The sequence below is a fragment of the Panthera uncia genome, chromosome B1 (genome assembly GCF_023721935.1).
Source record: "Panthera uncia isolate 11264 chromosome B1, Puncia_PCG_1.0, whole genome shotgun sequence".
NCBI classification, from domain to species: Eukaryota; Metazoa; Chordata; class Mammalia; order Carnivora; family Felidae; genus Panthera; species Panthera uncia.
The window spans coordinates 19,825,968-19,839,462 of NC_064811.1; the positions used below are offsets into that span (position 1 = coordinate 19,825,968).

The 13,495-nt window shown below is 42.0% G+C and overlaps 1 protein-coding gene across 2 annotated transcripts in view; it reads left to right on the forward strand.

Moving 5' to 3' along the window:
* Positions 1–6,738, forward strand: part of ANAPC4 (anaphase promoting complex subunit 4) — a 33,526-nt gene extending 26,788 nt beyond the window's left edge. For both annotated transcript variants that reach the window (XM_049630406.1, XM_049630407.1), the window contains exons 21-28: positions 1,062–1,159; positions 2,023–2,084; positions 2,163–2,201; positions 2,299–2,400; positions 3,864–3,938; positions 4,891–5,064; positions 5,758–5,881; positions 6,383–6,738. In XM_049630406.1, the coding sequence (XP_049486363.1) occupies positions 1,062–1,159; positions 2,023–2,084; positions 2,163–2,201; positions 2,299–2,400; positions 3,864–3,938; positions 4,891–5,064; positions 5,758–5,881; positions 6,383–6,607 (899 nt within the window). In that variant the 3' untranslated portion in view covers positions 6,608–6,738. The remainder of the gene's footprint in view (positions 1–1,061; positions 1,160–2,022; positions 2,085–2,162; positions 2,202–2,298; positions 2,401–3,863; positions 3,939–4,890; positions 5,065–5,757; positions 5,882–6,382) is intronic.
* The last annotated feature ends 6,757 nt before the right edge of the window (positions 6,739–13,495 follow it).

The following is a 13,495-nucleotide window of genomic DNA, read 5'->3' on the forward strand; positions in this document are numbered from 1 at the left end:
GATGGAGCTGAAAAGTCCAGACTTCTCATCAGAGCTTGGTCTTTCTGGTGACCAGTCCTCATCCTGAAGCTTTCCTAGGGATCTACCCACAGTCGTCTCATTACAACAGAAGATGTTCCTATCACCCTTATCACTCAGGAAATTCTCAGGGTTTTAGAGCTCTGTGCCAGGAACCAGGGACAAAGACCAAATGTCTTTCTCTGCTCCCACAGCATCTGTTACCTGTGGGGAGCTTATAATGTTGACCTGATTAAAGCTCACTTTGTCCAGCATAGCTGGGACAGGAGATGCTGCAGGTGAGGGAGAAGCCCGCAGAACTCAGTAGAAGAGTGCAGGCCTGGGAGGCAGAGGGTTTGATTTACAGGTCTAGATTGTTAGTCATTTCCACACTGGGCAATTGCCCAGATCTTCTCTGTGCCTCATTTTTTAGTCTGTAAGTTGGAGAGTGAGATGCTTACTTTGCACAGCTGCTGTGAGCAGTAGGAAGAACAGATACAAAGGACTGGAGCGTAGTTGGTATCCATAAACGCTGAATCATACAGGACTGTCTCCTGGTAAAGTAGCCTTTTGAAAAGTAAAGAGCGTATTTACACAGCACTAGTTTCTCGTCTCCTGTTTCTGTTTTTAAGTATTATACTCTTCCAGAACAGTGCTGGACTGTTGTCACCCCATTGTGGCAAAGAGTAGAGAAGAACAAACTTTATTATATGTCTTTTGGTTCCCAAATGATCCCCTCCTCATACCCAGTGGAAGCATACTATTTGATTTTGGTAGGGAAAACAGAATAAAGAATACCAAGCTGCTAGGACTTGGATTGTAGTTAAGTGCGGTGGTTTTTAGGGGGGTACTTAGGGGTGGCAGCAGGCGATGATGAAAGGCAGAAGGCCATACTCGTTTCCAGTGAGGTGGGTGTGAAGGATAATGAAAGGGCCAGGGAGATTTCCACTGCCCCATAAGCTGCGCGGGCTGGCTCTGACGAGATTGTTTTCTCCTAATCATTTGGTTTGCTATAGCTTTGTGTTTTTGTTTTTGTTTTTCTTTCTCTTTTTGTTTGAAACCAGAAAGTCCTTTGCTGTTTCCATATTATCCTCGAAAATCATTGCATTTTGTGAAAAGGCGGATGGAGAACATTATTGACCTATGCTTGCAAAAACCAGCAGTAAGTTTGAAAGAAATGCATGTCTTTGAGTAGGAATGAGAATATCTACAGTATGTGGCTCACTTATGCAAACGATCATGGTTATTAAGGTGAGCCACGTGAAAATGCTGATAGTCAACTTCTGGCTAACAAAAATGGCAGTTTCATATGGTTTACCCTAACGTTTCCTTTTATTGTTAGTTCCTTACATAAATTAAAAGTAACAAATACAGGGTTACTGAAAGGGTTGGCATCATTATTATTTGTTCCCAGAACAAACTTTCTTTCTTCCTTCCTTCCTTCCTTCCTTCCTTCCTTCCTTTCTTTCTTTTTTAACGTTTATTTATTTTTTGAGAGACAGAGAGAGACAGAGCATGAGCAGGGGAGGGGCAGAGAGAGAGAGAGAGGGAGTCACAGAATCCGAAGCAGGCTGCAGGCTCCAAGCTGTCAGCACAGAGCCCGACGCAGGGCTTGAACTCACGAGCACTGAGATCATGACCTGAGAGGAAGTTGGAGTTTAACTGACCGAGCCGCCCAGGCGCCCCCAGAACAAACTTCTTATAAACAGTCTTAGTTATGGGACTTTTGTGTTTCCAGCTGACTCCTGCAGGAGGGAGGATGGGTGTTCTGAGACGCGGGGCTGGGGTGGGGGTTCTTAGCCTTCCATGCACTTCTCTCCAACATCCTTTTCAGCTCAGAATTTCTGCTCTCTCTTTTCCTTACTGTTAACGACTGTCATTGAAGTTGCCTGTGAGAAAGCTTTGTGATCTAGATGGTTTTTTACTAGATTTGAACAGCGATGGTCAGGTACTTTGTGTAGAGTATCTGTGTGTGTGTGTGTATGTACATGCTTTAATTGTGTTTTTAAATCTGTTTTTATTTAGGATGTAATTGGAAAATCGATGAATCAAGCAATCTGTATTCCATTATACAGGGATGCTAGAAGGTAATTCTGTTTCCTTTTTGGATGGTAAAATTCAGCGGCCAATTTAATTTTTTCTTACCTTTTCTTCTTTTGTTTTAGTGAGGACTGTACACGCAGATTGTTCAAATTTCCTTTTCTGTAAGTGTGTTTCTCCCCATCTCATATGAACAATGCAGTTTTGTTCTCTCAATGATAGCTAAATATCATGTTTTGATAATTAATTTTTTTTCCTTAGGTGGAATAATAAAACCTCAAATCTACATTATCTTCTTTTTACAATTTTAGAAGATTCACTTTATAAAATGTGCATCTTAAGGAGACATACTGATATTTCCCAGTAAGTATTAATCTAAAGTTTGAATTAGATAAGATTGTATTTTTTAAAAAATGTTTTAATGTTTATTCATTTTTGAGAGAGAGAAACTGAGTGGGGGAGGGGCAGGGAGAGAGTGAGATACAGAATCTGAAGCAGGCTCCAGTCTCTGAGCTGTCAGCACAGAGTCCAATGTGGGACTCGAACTCACGGACTGTGAGATGATGACCTGAGCCTAGGTCGAACGCTTAACTGAGCCACCCAGGTGCCCCTATTATTTTTAATAGTAAAACGTACAGTGTTCCTTCCCTACATTTTGAGGTTTAGTTAAGCCACCTTCTGACTTTAGGCTTGTCACTGAACTGTCCTTAGTCTTAGTTTTCACATCATTAAGATGATAATGCCAAATCAGGAAGCTATGTGATCCCTTCTGATTCTGGGTTATTAATTTTATACAGGTATAGCTATGACATGTAGGATTTCTTTAGGGTTAAGAAAAATACAACAGCAGAGCACTCAGGATTGTATCTCATGAATGTGTAGCAGTTCAAAACTGTGTTTTTGGTTCCTTATAGAAAGGATTTTTACCTCAGGCTAAGTTTGCCTTGCATTAAACAAGAGGCCTTGCCTGTAGAGACTTCTTTTGAGAATCTGAAATGAAGATTCTAAAAAAAATAAATCATATACAGAATACCATTAGTATCTCAAATAGCTTTTTTTAAAGTTTATTTTGAGAGAGAGAGAGACAGCACGAGTTGGGGAGGGGCAAAGAGTGGGAGACAGACTCCCAAGCAGTCTCCATACTATGAGCACAGAGCCCTCGAACTCACGAAACCATGAGATCATGACCTGAGCCGAAACCAAGAGTCGGACACTTAATCAATTGAGCCACCCATGTGCCCCTCAAATGGTTTTTAATCTGAATTTGAAGGAAGTTTTTTGAGGCCAAGATGAGGCCAAAGAGAAATAATTTGGTTGTTCCAAGTGCCCTTAATTTTTTAAGGTATCTAGCTACTTTAGTGACTAAGATTTTATTTTTATTTATTTATTCATTAACGTTTCTTATTTATTTTTGGGACAGAGAGAGACAGACAGAGCATGAACGGGGGAGGGGCAGAGAGAGGGAGACACAGAATCGGAAACAGGCTCCAGGCTCGGAGCCATCAGCCCAGAGCCCGACGCGGGGCTCGAACTCACGGACCGCGAGATCGTGACCTGGCTGAAGTCGGACGCTTAACCGACTGCGCCACCCAGGCGCCCCGAGTGACTAAGATTTTAAACCAAGTTGTCGTTTTGACGTAGGTTTGTCTATTTAGGCATTTAAATTAGTTGTCAGTGTTGAAGAGTGAACATAATGGTATTTTGGTCTGGGGCTTGCTGTTCAGGTAAATATACTAACGCTGACAATCCTGTTCTTTCAAGCATTTAGATTATTGGCTATCCGGGTTTTTCCATAGTCTTTTTTTTTTCCTCCTTCTTTCTTCAAGATCTGTAACTAATGGACTGATTGCTGTTAAATTTGGGAGCTTCACCTACGCCACAACTGAAAAAGTGAGAAGAAGGTAAATCTTGAATCTTGTTTGGATGAGATTGTATATATATATGTACGATATGTGTGTATGCTTAATAAATGCAATTTTAGAAATACGGTTAGACTCAGTTACAGTGTTGATACCATCCTTAGGAGGCCTTTGTAACTTGCAGCGTAGGGGACAGGATTGCTTATGTGTGTTACGCTTTGCTTTGACTTAACAATTGAATGGAACCTTCCTGCCCTACAGGAATTTATACAGCTGTGGTTTCCTGTAATTAGTACTTCTGTGCTCCCCTGGCTGTTAAGAAAGGGTGGTCGTTCCAAGGGGTATATGGCTGGAGTTCTTGTTAAAACCAACAGTAATGTGAGGTGGTGTCGTTCTCACTATTCTGGGAGGTCCTTAGGATATAAAAGGGTAACGTTACCAAAGTCACCCCTGAGTGTGTGGAATGAACACTAATCATAGGCCAGTCTTTTTCTCGTTCTCTTTTCCTTACATAAAAGGAGTTTTTAATGATGACGTCTTTGAAGTTGTTGTGACTTTTCCTGTGTGAGTCTTATTTTTACTTTTCAGTCTAGTTAGCCCAGTTTCTTTACTCAGTATACCGGCGAGGTGCCATTCATAGAATTTCCACAGGCTGAAGTCCTAACTCTTGATTCCAAGAGTTTTTTGGAACTGTGAAGCGACCTCACCCTCACAGACTTTTCTTTTTTCATGATGACCTGTTTTTAGGGCCTGGTTGTATTTGTGAATACTCGGTACAATAGATAACTGACTTGAGTGCAAACTAATGATATATTTTAGTATATGTGCTGCCGAAGCGAGCACTAACGATATATTTTAAATGTAATTAAATAGAATGTCACTGGGTTTTTGTTTCATGAATGTTTTTGTGTTGTACCAGTAGCATGTTATGTGTACAGTATTTTCTCAATAGTCCGGATCATCTCTGACATAAAAGAATGTGCTTTACTTGTAGCACCTACAGTTGTTTAGATGCACAGTTTTATGACGATGAAACCGTAACGGTAGTTCTTAAAGACACAGTGGGGCGCGAAGGAAGAGACAGACTCTTGGTCCAGTTGCCGTTGTCTTCAGTGTATAACGGTGAGGATTCGGCAGAATATCAGTTCACTGGGGATTACTCGACAAGGTAACCACCTCCTTAGTAAGAGTATCTCTCTGTCATGACAGTTAAATGTTTTTTAATGTGTATCGCACATTTTAGTACCTTAGGTATGGTAGACAGTGGTTACTAGGAACAGTGGTAAAGTCAGCTGAGCAGAAGTACTATATTTTATTTAAGAAAACACGGACTTCGGCAGCTCTCCTACCCTTTTGCTTTACTGATAAATCAAGAAGCATTTGCTAACATAAGGTGGGGAATTACCTGGAGTGGAGAATAGGATTTCTTTTAGTTCTGTTTTCAAGCATAGCATTAATCTCAGGTGATAGTAGAATTAATTATTTTAGATTTGCTCTTAGTGTCTTCCTACCAGAATTAGGACCTCGGTAGCCACATGGAGGGTACACAACCAATTCCAGAGATGGTTTTAGTTTTCTTAGATTTAAGTGAGTAGATCCCTCCTCTAATTTAAAAATGTGTCCATTTGCTTTCCTTGAAAAGGGATCAAAAACCGTAGTACGATGACATTCTGGCTACTTGGAATGGCGGAATTTTCCTAGAAGATAGTATCATAGCTTTTTCGATCGTGGCTGATAGAATTCTATTGGAAATGGGAGTATTGGTAGAAATGAAGCCCATGGTGGATCCTGTTACTACCCCTTGTAAACCAGGGAGAAGATCCCCTTTTCATTCCTGGGTTGGTTTCTTTCCCCTTCCCAGGCTAGATGAACAGCGTAGTGCTATTCCCACACGTACCATGCATTTTGAGAAGCATTGGAGGTTACTGGAAAGTATGAAAGCACAGTACGTTGCTGGGAATGGTTTTCGCAAAGTATCCTGTGTGGTAAGTATTTACAGATTGTTTACGGACTCAGTAACAGGAAGAAGTGACTTTGGATCTATGAGGTCCTTTCAGAAAGTGTAAACATTTTGTGATGTATTGCTTTTATTGATTATGAGCGTGTTGTGGTCTTAGCTGTGTACCTTTCTTGTTCTGAGAAGTCTTACTGAGTAATAACAATTGTAGATGTTATTTATTTATTTATTTATTTATTTAAGTAATCGCTACACCCAAAGTGGGGCTTACACGTATGTCCCCGAGACCAAGAATCGCATGCTCTTCTACCCGAGCTAGCCAGGAACCCCTGGCTTTTAATTATCATGACATTGTCACTGTTATATGTAGAGATCCTTTTGCAGCAAATGAGGCTGAGTTTAGTGGTTTTGTTGTAAATCAATGAAAAATAACTTTCGTCTAAGACCATTCTTCAGATTTCTGATTTCTTATGTATCACGTATTAGTTAAGCCATTAATTTAAAAACCCTTGAACCTTTTCTTCTCCAGTTGAGCTCAAATCTCCGTCATGTAAGAGTATTTGAAATGGACATAGATGATGAATGGGAGCTTGATGAGTCTTCAGATGAAGAGGAGGAGGCCAGTAATAAGCCTGTGAAGGTAAAGGAGGAAGTGCTTTCAGAGTCGGAGGCAGAGAACCAGCCAGCCAGTGCTGCTTTAGCTCCAGAGATCGTCATCAAGGTGGAAAAACTTGACCCTGAGCTGGACCCCTAATCTAGCTTGCCATTATTTTGTACATTCTCGTTATGTCAGGAAGGACATGGGGGATGGACTAAGATGTTTTGGACCACTCTTAATTTTCTTTGTGTAACAAAGAAATAAACCATAGATTATATTTTTCCTTATTCTGCTTCATCTTCTCTTAGTGGTGTAGTCACTATGATAGACTTTCTTCTTGCTGAGATTTCTTTTTAATACTGTGTGCAGAATTCATGTTTAAAGTAAAGGTAAATTGAATGGGAAGAGAATTTCAGTCTTTTCTGTTAAAAGATAGGTACTAGAAATCATTCCTAGATCAAGAAGAAATTAAATTTAAACAATCAAAACGTAGATTACATTTATTCCTGTTTTTTCCATCTTCTTCTTTCTAGTTTATTCCAGGTCTCCAGAATACTTTCAAAATTATGTTTTCAAAGTAAATTACACTGCTTTACTGTAATGCTAAACAAGCCAGAAGATGGATACTCCCTTTACGATCTAAATAGCAAAAACACTGTTTGGCGCCGACGTGATTATCTTCTCATTTTGTTGCCATATTTGAGCTCTGAATTCTTTGAATTGGCAGCATTTAGATGTGTCTTTTTCCTCTGTTTAGAATTGGTCAAGGACACACAGTGGCTTTCTGTGTAACGCCTTGGGAATGCTAGAAATGTGGATCAGCTAAACCTAACTTCACGTTGGTGCAGATGAGCTGTTAATTTCCTGATGCTCATTCCTAAAGTTGAGTGGTATTATCATGTGGCTTTCAAAGAATTTCTATTTTATATATGAATTGTAGTATCAGTTCACCAATAAATGAAAAGAATGACTTTTTAAAGCTTTAAATATCTTTGGGTAGGAAAATATACTATAATCAGAGGAGTGGGTAACTGCAGGGTTTTGTGTCATTTGTCTGTTTCTTTAAATAGTAGCTGTTACACTTGGATTGTAGGTACATCATGCTTTAGACACTCCAGGTACCTCAGTTGGTCTGGTCTGTGTTGGTTTAAAGAGAAAACTGAAGAGAAGCCACTATTGTGTGCGTGAGCTTGGAATTCAGAGCTGTGATCTTCAGGAGACCGACTCCTAGCATACAGCCTTGCACGTAGCAGGCCTTGAACATGATTAATATATAATTTACATAAATGCTGATGGGTGGTTGGTCAGTTTCATGGCATAATGCAGAGTGTCTTGAATTAACTTTTATAAGCAAGAAAGGTAATCTGTCAGATGACATTACAGCTTGTTAGAATGAGTTACAGTTTCACAATGAGCAACCAGTTCTTTATTAGACAGTAATCTGCCCCCATGTGACTTCAGTGTGAAATTTATAAAGATTTTTGGATACGTGCACATTTGCTTCCTGCAGTTCCAGCCTAGGGATAAATCGAAACCAAGACTCCCAGACTCTGCCTTCATCCTGAACCAAGAATCAGTACTGTTGATGTATAAGCTATCCCATAATGTCAAGTTAAATTAATATGTATCATCCTTAATCTTAGGAGAATTGTTTTTTCATTAATTCTTTCATTAATTCATTAATTATTTTAATGCATATGGTAAATATTTAGGAACTGGATTTGTATGATATCAAAGTGTAGAAAGTTTTGAACTGATACCTGAATTCCTTTTTAAGGTTTAATAAGTAGAATGCAGATAATCTGTTTAAGTTTAGATACAAGCTATGATTTCCACACCATTGGACACTTTGCTTTTAATGTTTAGGAAGAATTTGACTATTGTAGACTATCATTTTATTTCCAGTTTATTTAACAGCAGATGCTAAATTTGAGTTTTGAATTTAGTGAGTAACCAGCAAAGTGGGCTGTGGAGGACCTTGGGCAGTGGACTTTTCCAGATGCAGGCTGTGTGTGGAGCTCTGGGCCCTGACCTTCATACAGTGGGCATAAGCGAGTACCTGTCTAAAGGTTTGAGGGCTAAATGGGTGTTTGTAGAGCGTTGTGGTTGGTACCTGAGACACCTGATGAAGATTAGCACTTACTGTAATTCCCGCTTCTCTTTTCCAGGATAAAATGTGTTGATTTTTTAGAAATTTAAATAGCCTTTGTTTTTTCTTTTTCTTGTTTTTCTTCTTCTTCTTCTTCTTCTTCTTCTTCTTCTTCTTCTTCTTCTTCTTCCTTTTTCTTTTTTCTTTTTTCTTTTTTTTTTCTTGGTGCCTGACCTAATGGGACTGTGACAATAGTTTTCCTCTAATTATCTGGCTTTGTAGTTTGGTTTTTTTTTTTCTAATTCTCTGGCTTTGTAGTTTTTTTTTTTTTTCATTCTTGATTTTTTTTTCCAAAACAAAAATTTTACACTTATCAAAATGCTAAAATATTTTATCTTTATTCAAAGCATTTGAATTTAAATGTGAAGAAAACTGTTATGTTCTAGTATAACCTTGGGTTATATGACACCATAAACCTTGGGTTTATGACACCATAAACTAGGGAATCTCTCTTAGAAAGATACCTGAGTTAATCTAAATACTTCCCATTCTTATGGAAATCCAGCAAGCAAACATGTGCTAAATACTTCTGGAGAATGCTGTTATTGAAATCATGGGTTGCATGAATTCTCTGGACAGATCAGTTTCTTTGGCACCTGTTGAAGTTGTGGCAATTATTATAGACTGATTGCACTTACTAGAATATACATTTGTCCAACATATCATTTTTAGTTCTCGCTGAGCAGAGAGATGGTACTTAGAATTATACTAAGTCAAGATCACAAAAACCTTACAGCATGAGAGTAAGGATTATGTTAAAGCAGAAAATAGTGTTTGAACTCTTAGGAATTGTCAGTTCAGAAATTCTCAATTGTTCAAGGGTTAGTTCTATGAAAATGAATTGTTAATATGTGGGTAATCAATGTTTTTCACTTTCTGAGCTCACTAGAACAGGATTTTCCATGAAGCAGATATCACCACATCAAAATTGCCTGGGCCGTTGATTAAATATGCAAATTTATGCCACCTAATTTTATGCCCACTAAAGCTGAGAACCTTTATATTGTGTGGAGGCTATTTTTTAGTGATCAATGCTTATCATTTTTCAATTAAAAGCAGTTCCCTGGGGCGCCTGGGTGGGTCAGTCTGTAAAGCGTCCCACTTCCGCTCAGGTCACGATCTCACGGTTTGTGAGTTCGAGCCCTGCGTCGAGCTCTGTGCTGACAGCTCAGAGCCTAGAGCCTGCTTCAGATTCTGTGTCTCCCCTCTCTCTGCCCCTCCCATGCACACTCTGTCTGTCTCTGTCTCTCAATAGTAAATAAACATTAAAAAAAAAAAAAAAAAGTGCTCCATTAGGTGCATTGAAAACCGTATTTTTTCCCTTACAAATGACCCTGATGCGAATTTTACATGCAACATGTGCCCAGTTACGTAGGTGTGTTTAAATGATGGTGGGCCTAATTGTACCCTGAGTCTGTGCACTGGAGCATGTAGAACTGGATCCTGTAAGGCCACATTTTAACCTTAAGCTCATGGTCAGCTGAGTGGTAGACGCTGAGGTGGGTCTGTATGGGCCAGCCAGGTTGGTTAACAGGCCATTAGGACTCATAAATGTCACCTTTGCTCTGGTGCGTGCAGTCCGACTGAGCACACAGCACCCTGAGACGCTGGGTGTAGTGATGATAAATGCATCCTGCATCATGACTAAATGATACGGTGTTTACTGACTTGGCGGATGTTTTAAGTGTGAAAGCAAGGAGACAGGTTTGTAATTCACGCATCCTGCCCTTCCAACTTCCAGTGTTCTCGTATCCTCCCAACCAGATTGGAAACTTCAGGAAGCCTTTGTGTTTTTTTTGTTTTAATTTATTTTGAGAGAGAGAGAGCATCTCAAGCAGGCTCCGCACTGTCAGCACGGAGCCTGACGTGGGGCTCGAACTCACGAATTGTGAGCTCATGACCTGAGAGGAAATCAAGGGTCGGACACTTAACCGACTGAGCCACCCAGACGCCCCAGGAAGTGTTTTGATTCACTCCTGTATTCCTCATTCCTGTTGCACAGTGACCGTTATTGTTTTGATTTGTATGTTTTCCACTTTCAGGTATTAGAGCTGGGTCTTTAGGAGCCCAGCTACGTACTATAAATTGGTATCCGCGACTGTAAATGTGTTAAATGATGCTGCAAAATCTATTAACGTTGATAACGTGTTCCTTACCTTTTTCCCTTCCACCACTGTGTCCTGCCCACGGCTGCGGGAAGAGGTGTGAAGGATAAGTGTATGTACATACGATGTGGTTTGTTCTCTTAGGCTGTAACGCCAAGATCTCCGAGTAGCAGAGTGGACATGGAAGGGGCGAAGACCGTTGTCGTGGGGTCGTACGGGGTATAGAGCCCATTTCCCCCCTGCTGCAGGAGGAGCCGTCAGAGGAGACTTGGAAAGAGTAGCCCCGGAGGCAGGAGGAGACCCAGGTGACGGGTTTAATGGAAACCCAGTCAGGGGAGCCGTCAGTCACGTCAAATGCTGCCGAGAAGTGGAGGAAGTGAGTGATGAGGATTAGCTCTTACGTCTGAAAAATCGAGTCAGCGGTGGTTGCCGTTGGGACAACTTTCAGCCTTGTTAGCATGTTCTGCAAGACTCTGCCCCTGCAGTCTTCACCAGCAGTCCTCTCAAGGCGTCCCCCTGGCAGACTGGCTTTCTTTCCTTTTCTTGGAAGAACCGAATTCTTTGTACCCCAGGGCTTTGGGATGTGCTGTTTGCCAGGAATGCCTTTCCCTGACGTTTCACAGGCTTAATTCTCTTTCTCACTTCCTAAAGCCCACTGTTATTTTAGGAGTCTCTACCCCTCCCCTTCATGCCACTTGCCACAGTTAGCACTTATGTCCTAATTGGGTGCTTATTTTATTGCCTAAATTAGATTACAAACCCTGTAACAGAGACCGTGCCCATTTTGTTTACCTCCCTACACCCAGTGCCTGCTGTAGTGCCTAGCATGCAGTAGGTGCTCAAGAAATACTTGATCGGATTACCGAACATGCTGACATACAGCAGAGTAGACACTGGTTTGAGGGTATGAAAGAGAAATTATCCTGAAGTTTGAACATTACAGTGCGTTGAATTCGTTCACAAATTTGTTGTGCCCCCAAATTTGCAAACTGACCGACAGATTACATTCCTCACGATAGAAACTTATTATTGTTGGTCCAGCCCGTGCCTGCTGAAAGTGACAATGAGCAGTCTTCCTCGAGCCACCCCCTCTATCCAGAGACTGGTGACCTTACACCTAGATTTCCCAGTCGGGATTCTGAGTTTTCAGCCTCCATATCATTTTTAGGCCTTTGTTTTTGTGACTTTCAGAAATGATGGGTTTAAAAGATGACTTGTAGTTAAAAAAAGACTTCAGTCGTGATGCCAACAGAAATGGGTTCCAAGGGTGGAGGGTGGTGGCGGGAGCCCGGTGGGAGTGGGTGCGTGGAGCGGGTGTGAGTTGAGGAAGTGGGGGGCCGCCGATGGGGGCAACGTGTGAAGAATTTCGCTGCAAGAGTAGGAGGGGGCATGGATGGCATCAGGAGCTTTTTAAAAAAAGATGATGATAGGAAGGCATATTTATACATCCACAGCAGTGATGCACGGAACGGGGAGAAACTGACCATTTCTCGAGAAAAGAGAAGCGTGAGTGCAAGTGAAATCCTTGAGAAGGCAAAAAGAGCGTGAGACCCGGTGACCGAAGGAAGGCCCAGCGTTGGGCTGGAGCACAGTGTCCCTTGCATCCTAACAGGAGCCTGTGGGGACACGGGCGGCTGGTGCAGTTTCCCCTGTGAACTAGGGGTCACGGTCTCCGGAGAGTGACAAGCAGTGACTTCCCCCCAATCGCTGGGAAAGCGGGGGTGTCGAGGGTGCCCTGGAGACATGTGGTGTCAGTTTAAAGTGAGTCCACTTACTGGGATCATTTTCTCTCGCTGGAGCATTGGTTTTTTGGGGTTTTTGCCAAGCCATTACAAGCAGGCAGGGAAGGGGAGGGGGTGGGGAAGTAGTAACACAGTGACAGGGTCAGCGGATTGGAAGGTGGAGGATTGTGGGATTTTGGAACCAGAAGACAGGCAATGGCTGGCGAGGGCTGTTTGCAGTCACTATGCCAGAGGTGGCGAAGCTGACACCTGTCCTGTATGCCTGCCTGTGGTGCTGGTGGCCGCTACTGGGAAAGGAGGGAACCCCTGGAGCTAGGGGGTCAAGAACAGAGTGTCCAGCCAGGGTTCTGGATGGCTCGCGCGCGTGGCTGTTAAAGTCACCAAACGATGGCAGCAGTGATGGTGGAGAAGGTGAGAGGGCATGGGCGCTGAGGTCACCTACGAATGAGGAGACGTGGCCAAGCAATGAATGATAGTAGCAAGGGTGACAGAGGAGAACAGGAAGCTGTGTGTATGTGCTTTGAAAGGAAAGGGTGCCTTGGGTGGCTCAGTTGGTTGAGTGTCCAACTTGATTTTGGCTCAGGTCACGTTCTCCCAGTTCGTGAGATTGAGCCCTACGTTGGGCTTCGTGCTGACGCACTGAGCCTGCCTGGGATTCTCACTCTCTCCCTTTCTGTGTGTTCCTTCCTCCACTCATGTGCATGCTCTCTCTCTCTCTCAAAAATAAATAAGTAAAAACATTAAAAATTAAATTAAAAAAAGGCCTGGAGGGAGTCAGCGACTGACTCACCGTCACCTGGTGGGTAGTGAGGCCGAGGTTCAAACCTGGGCAGGCTGAGGCCACGCCATGCTCCTAAAGCCCCGGGCAACTGCGAGGAGCTTGAAACAGATACCCATGCTTCTAGGGATACGGTGCAGAATAAAATACTAAACCAGCACGGAGGCATGGATAGTGTTTGTAATTCCTGTATCAGCCGTAAGTTAGTACTTCTTTCGTCTGGGCCACCCAGTAAAGGCTGTAATGAATATGGGGGTCTGCTTTGATTTG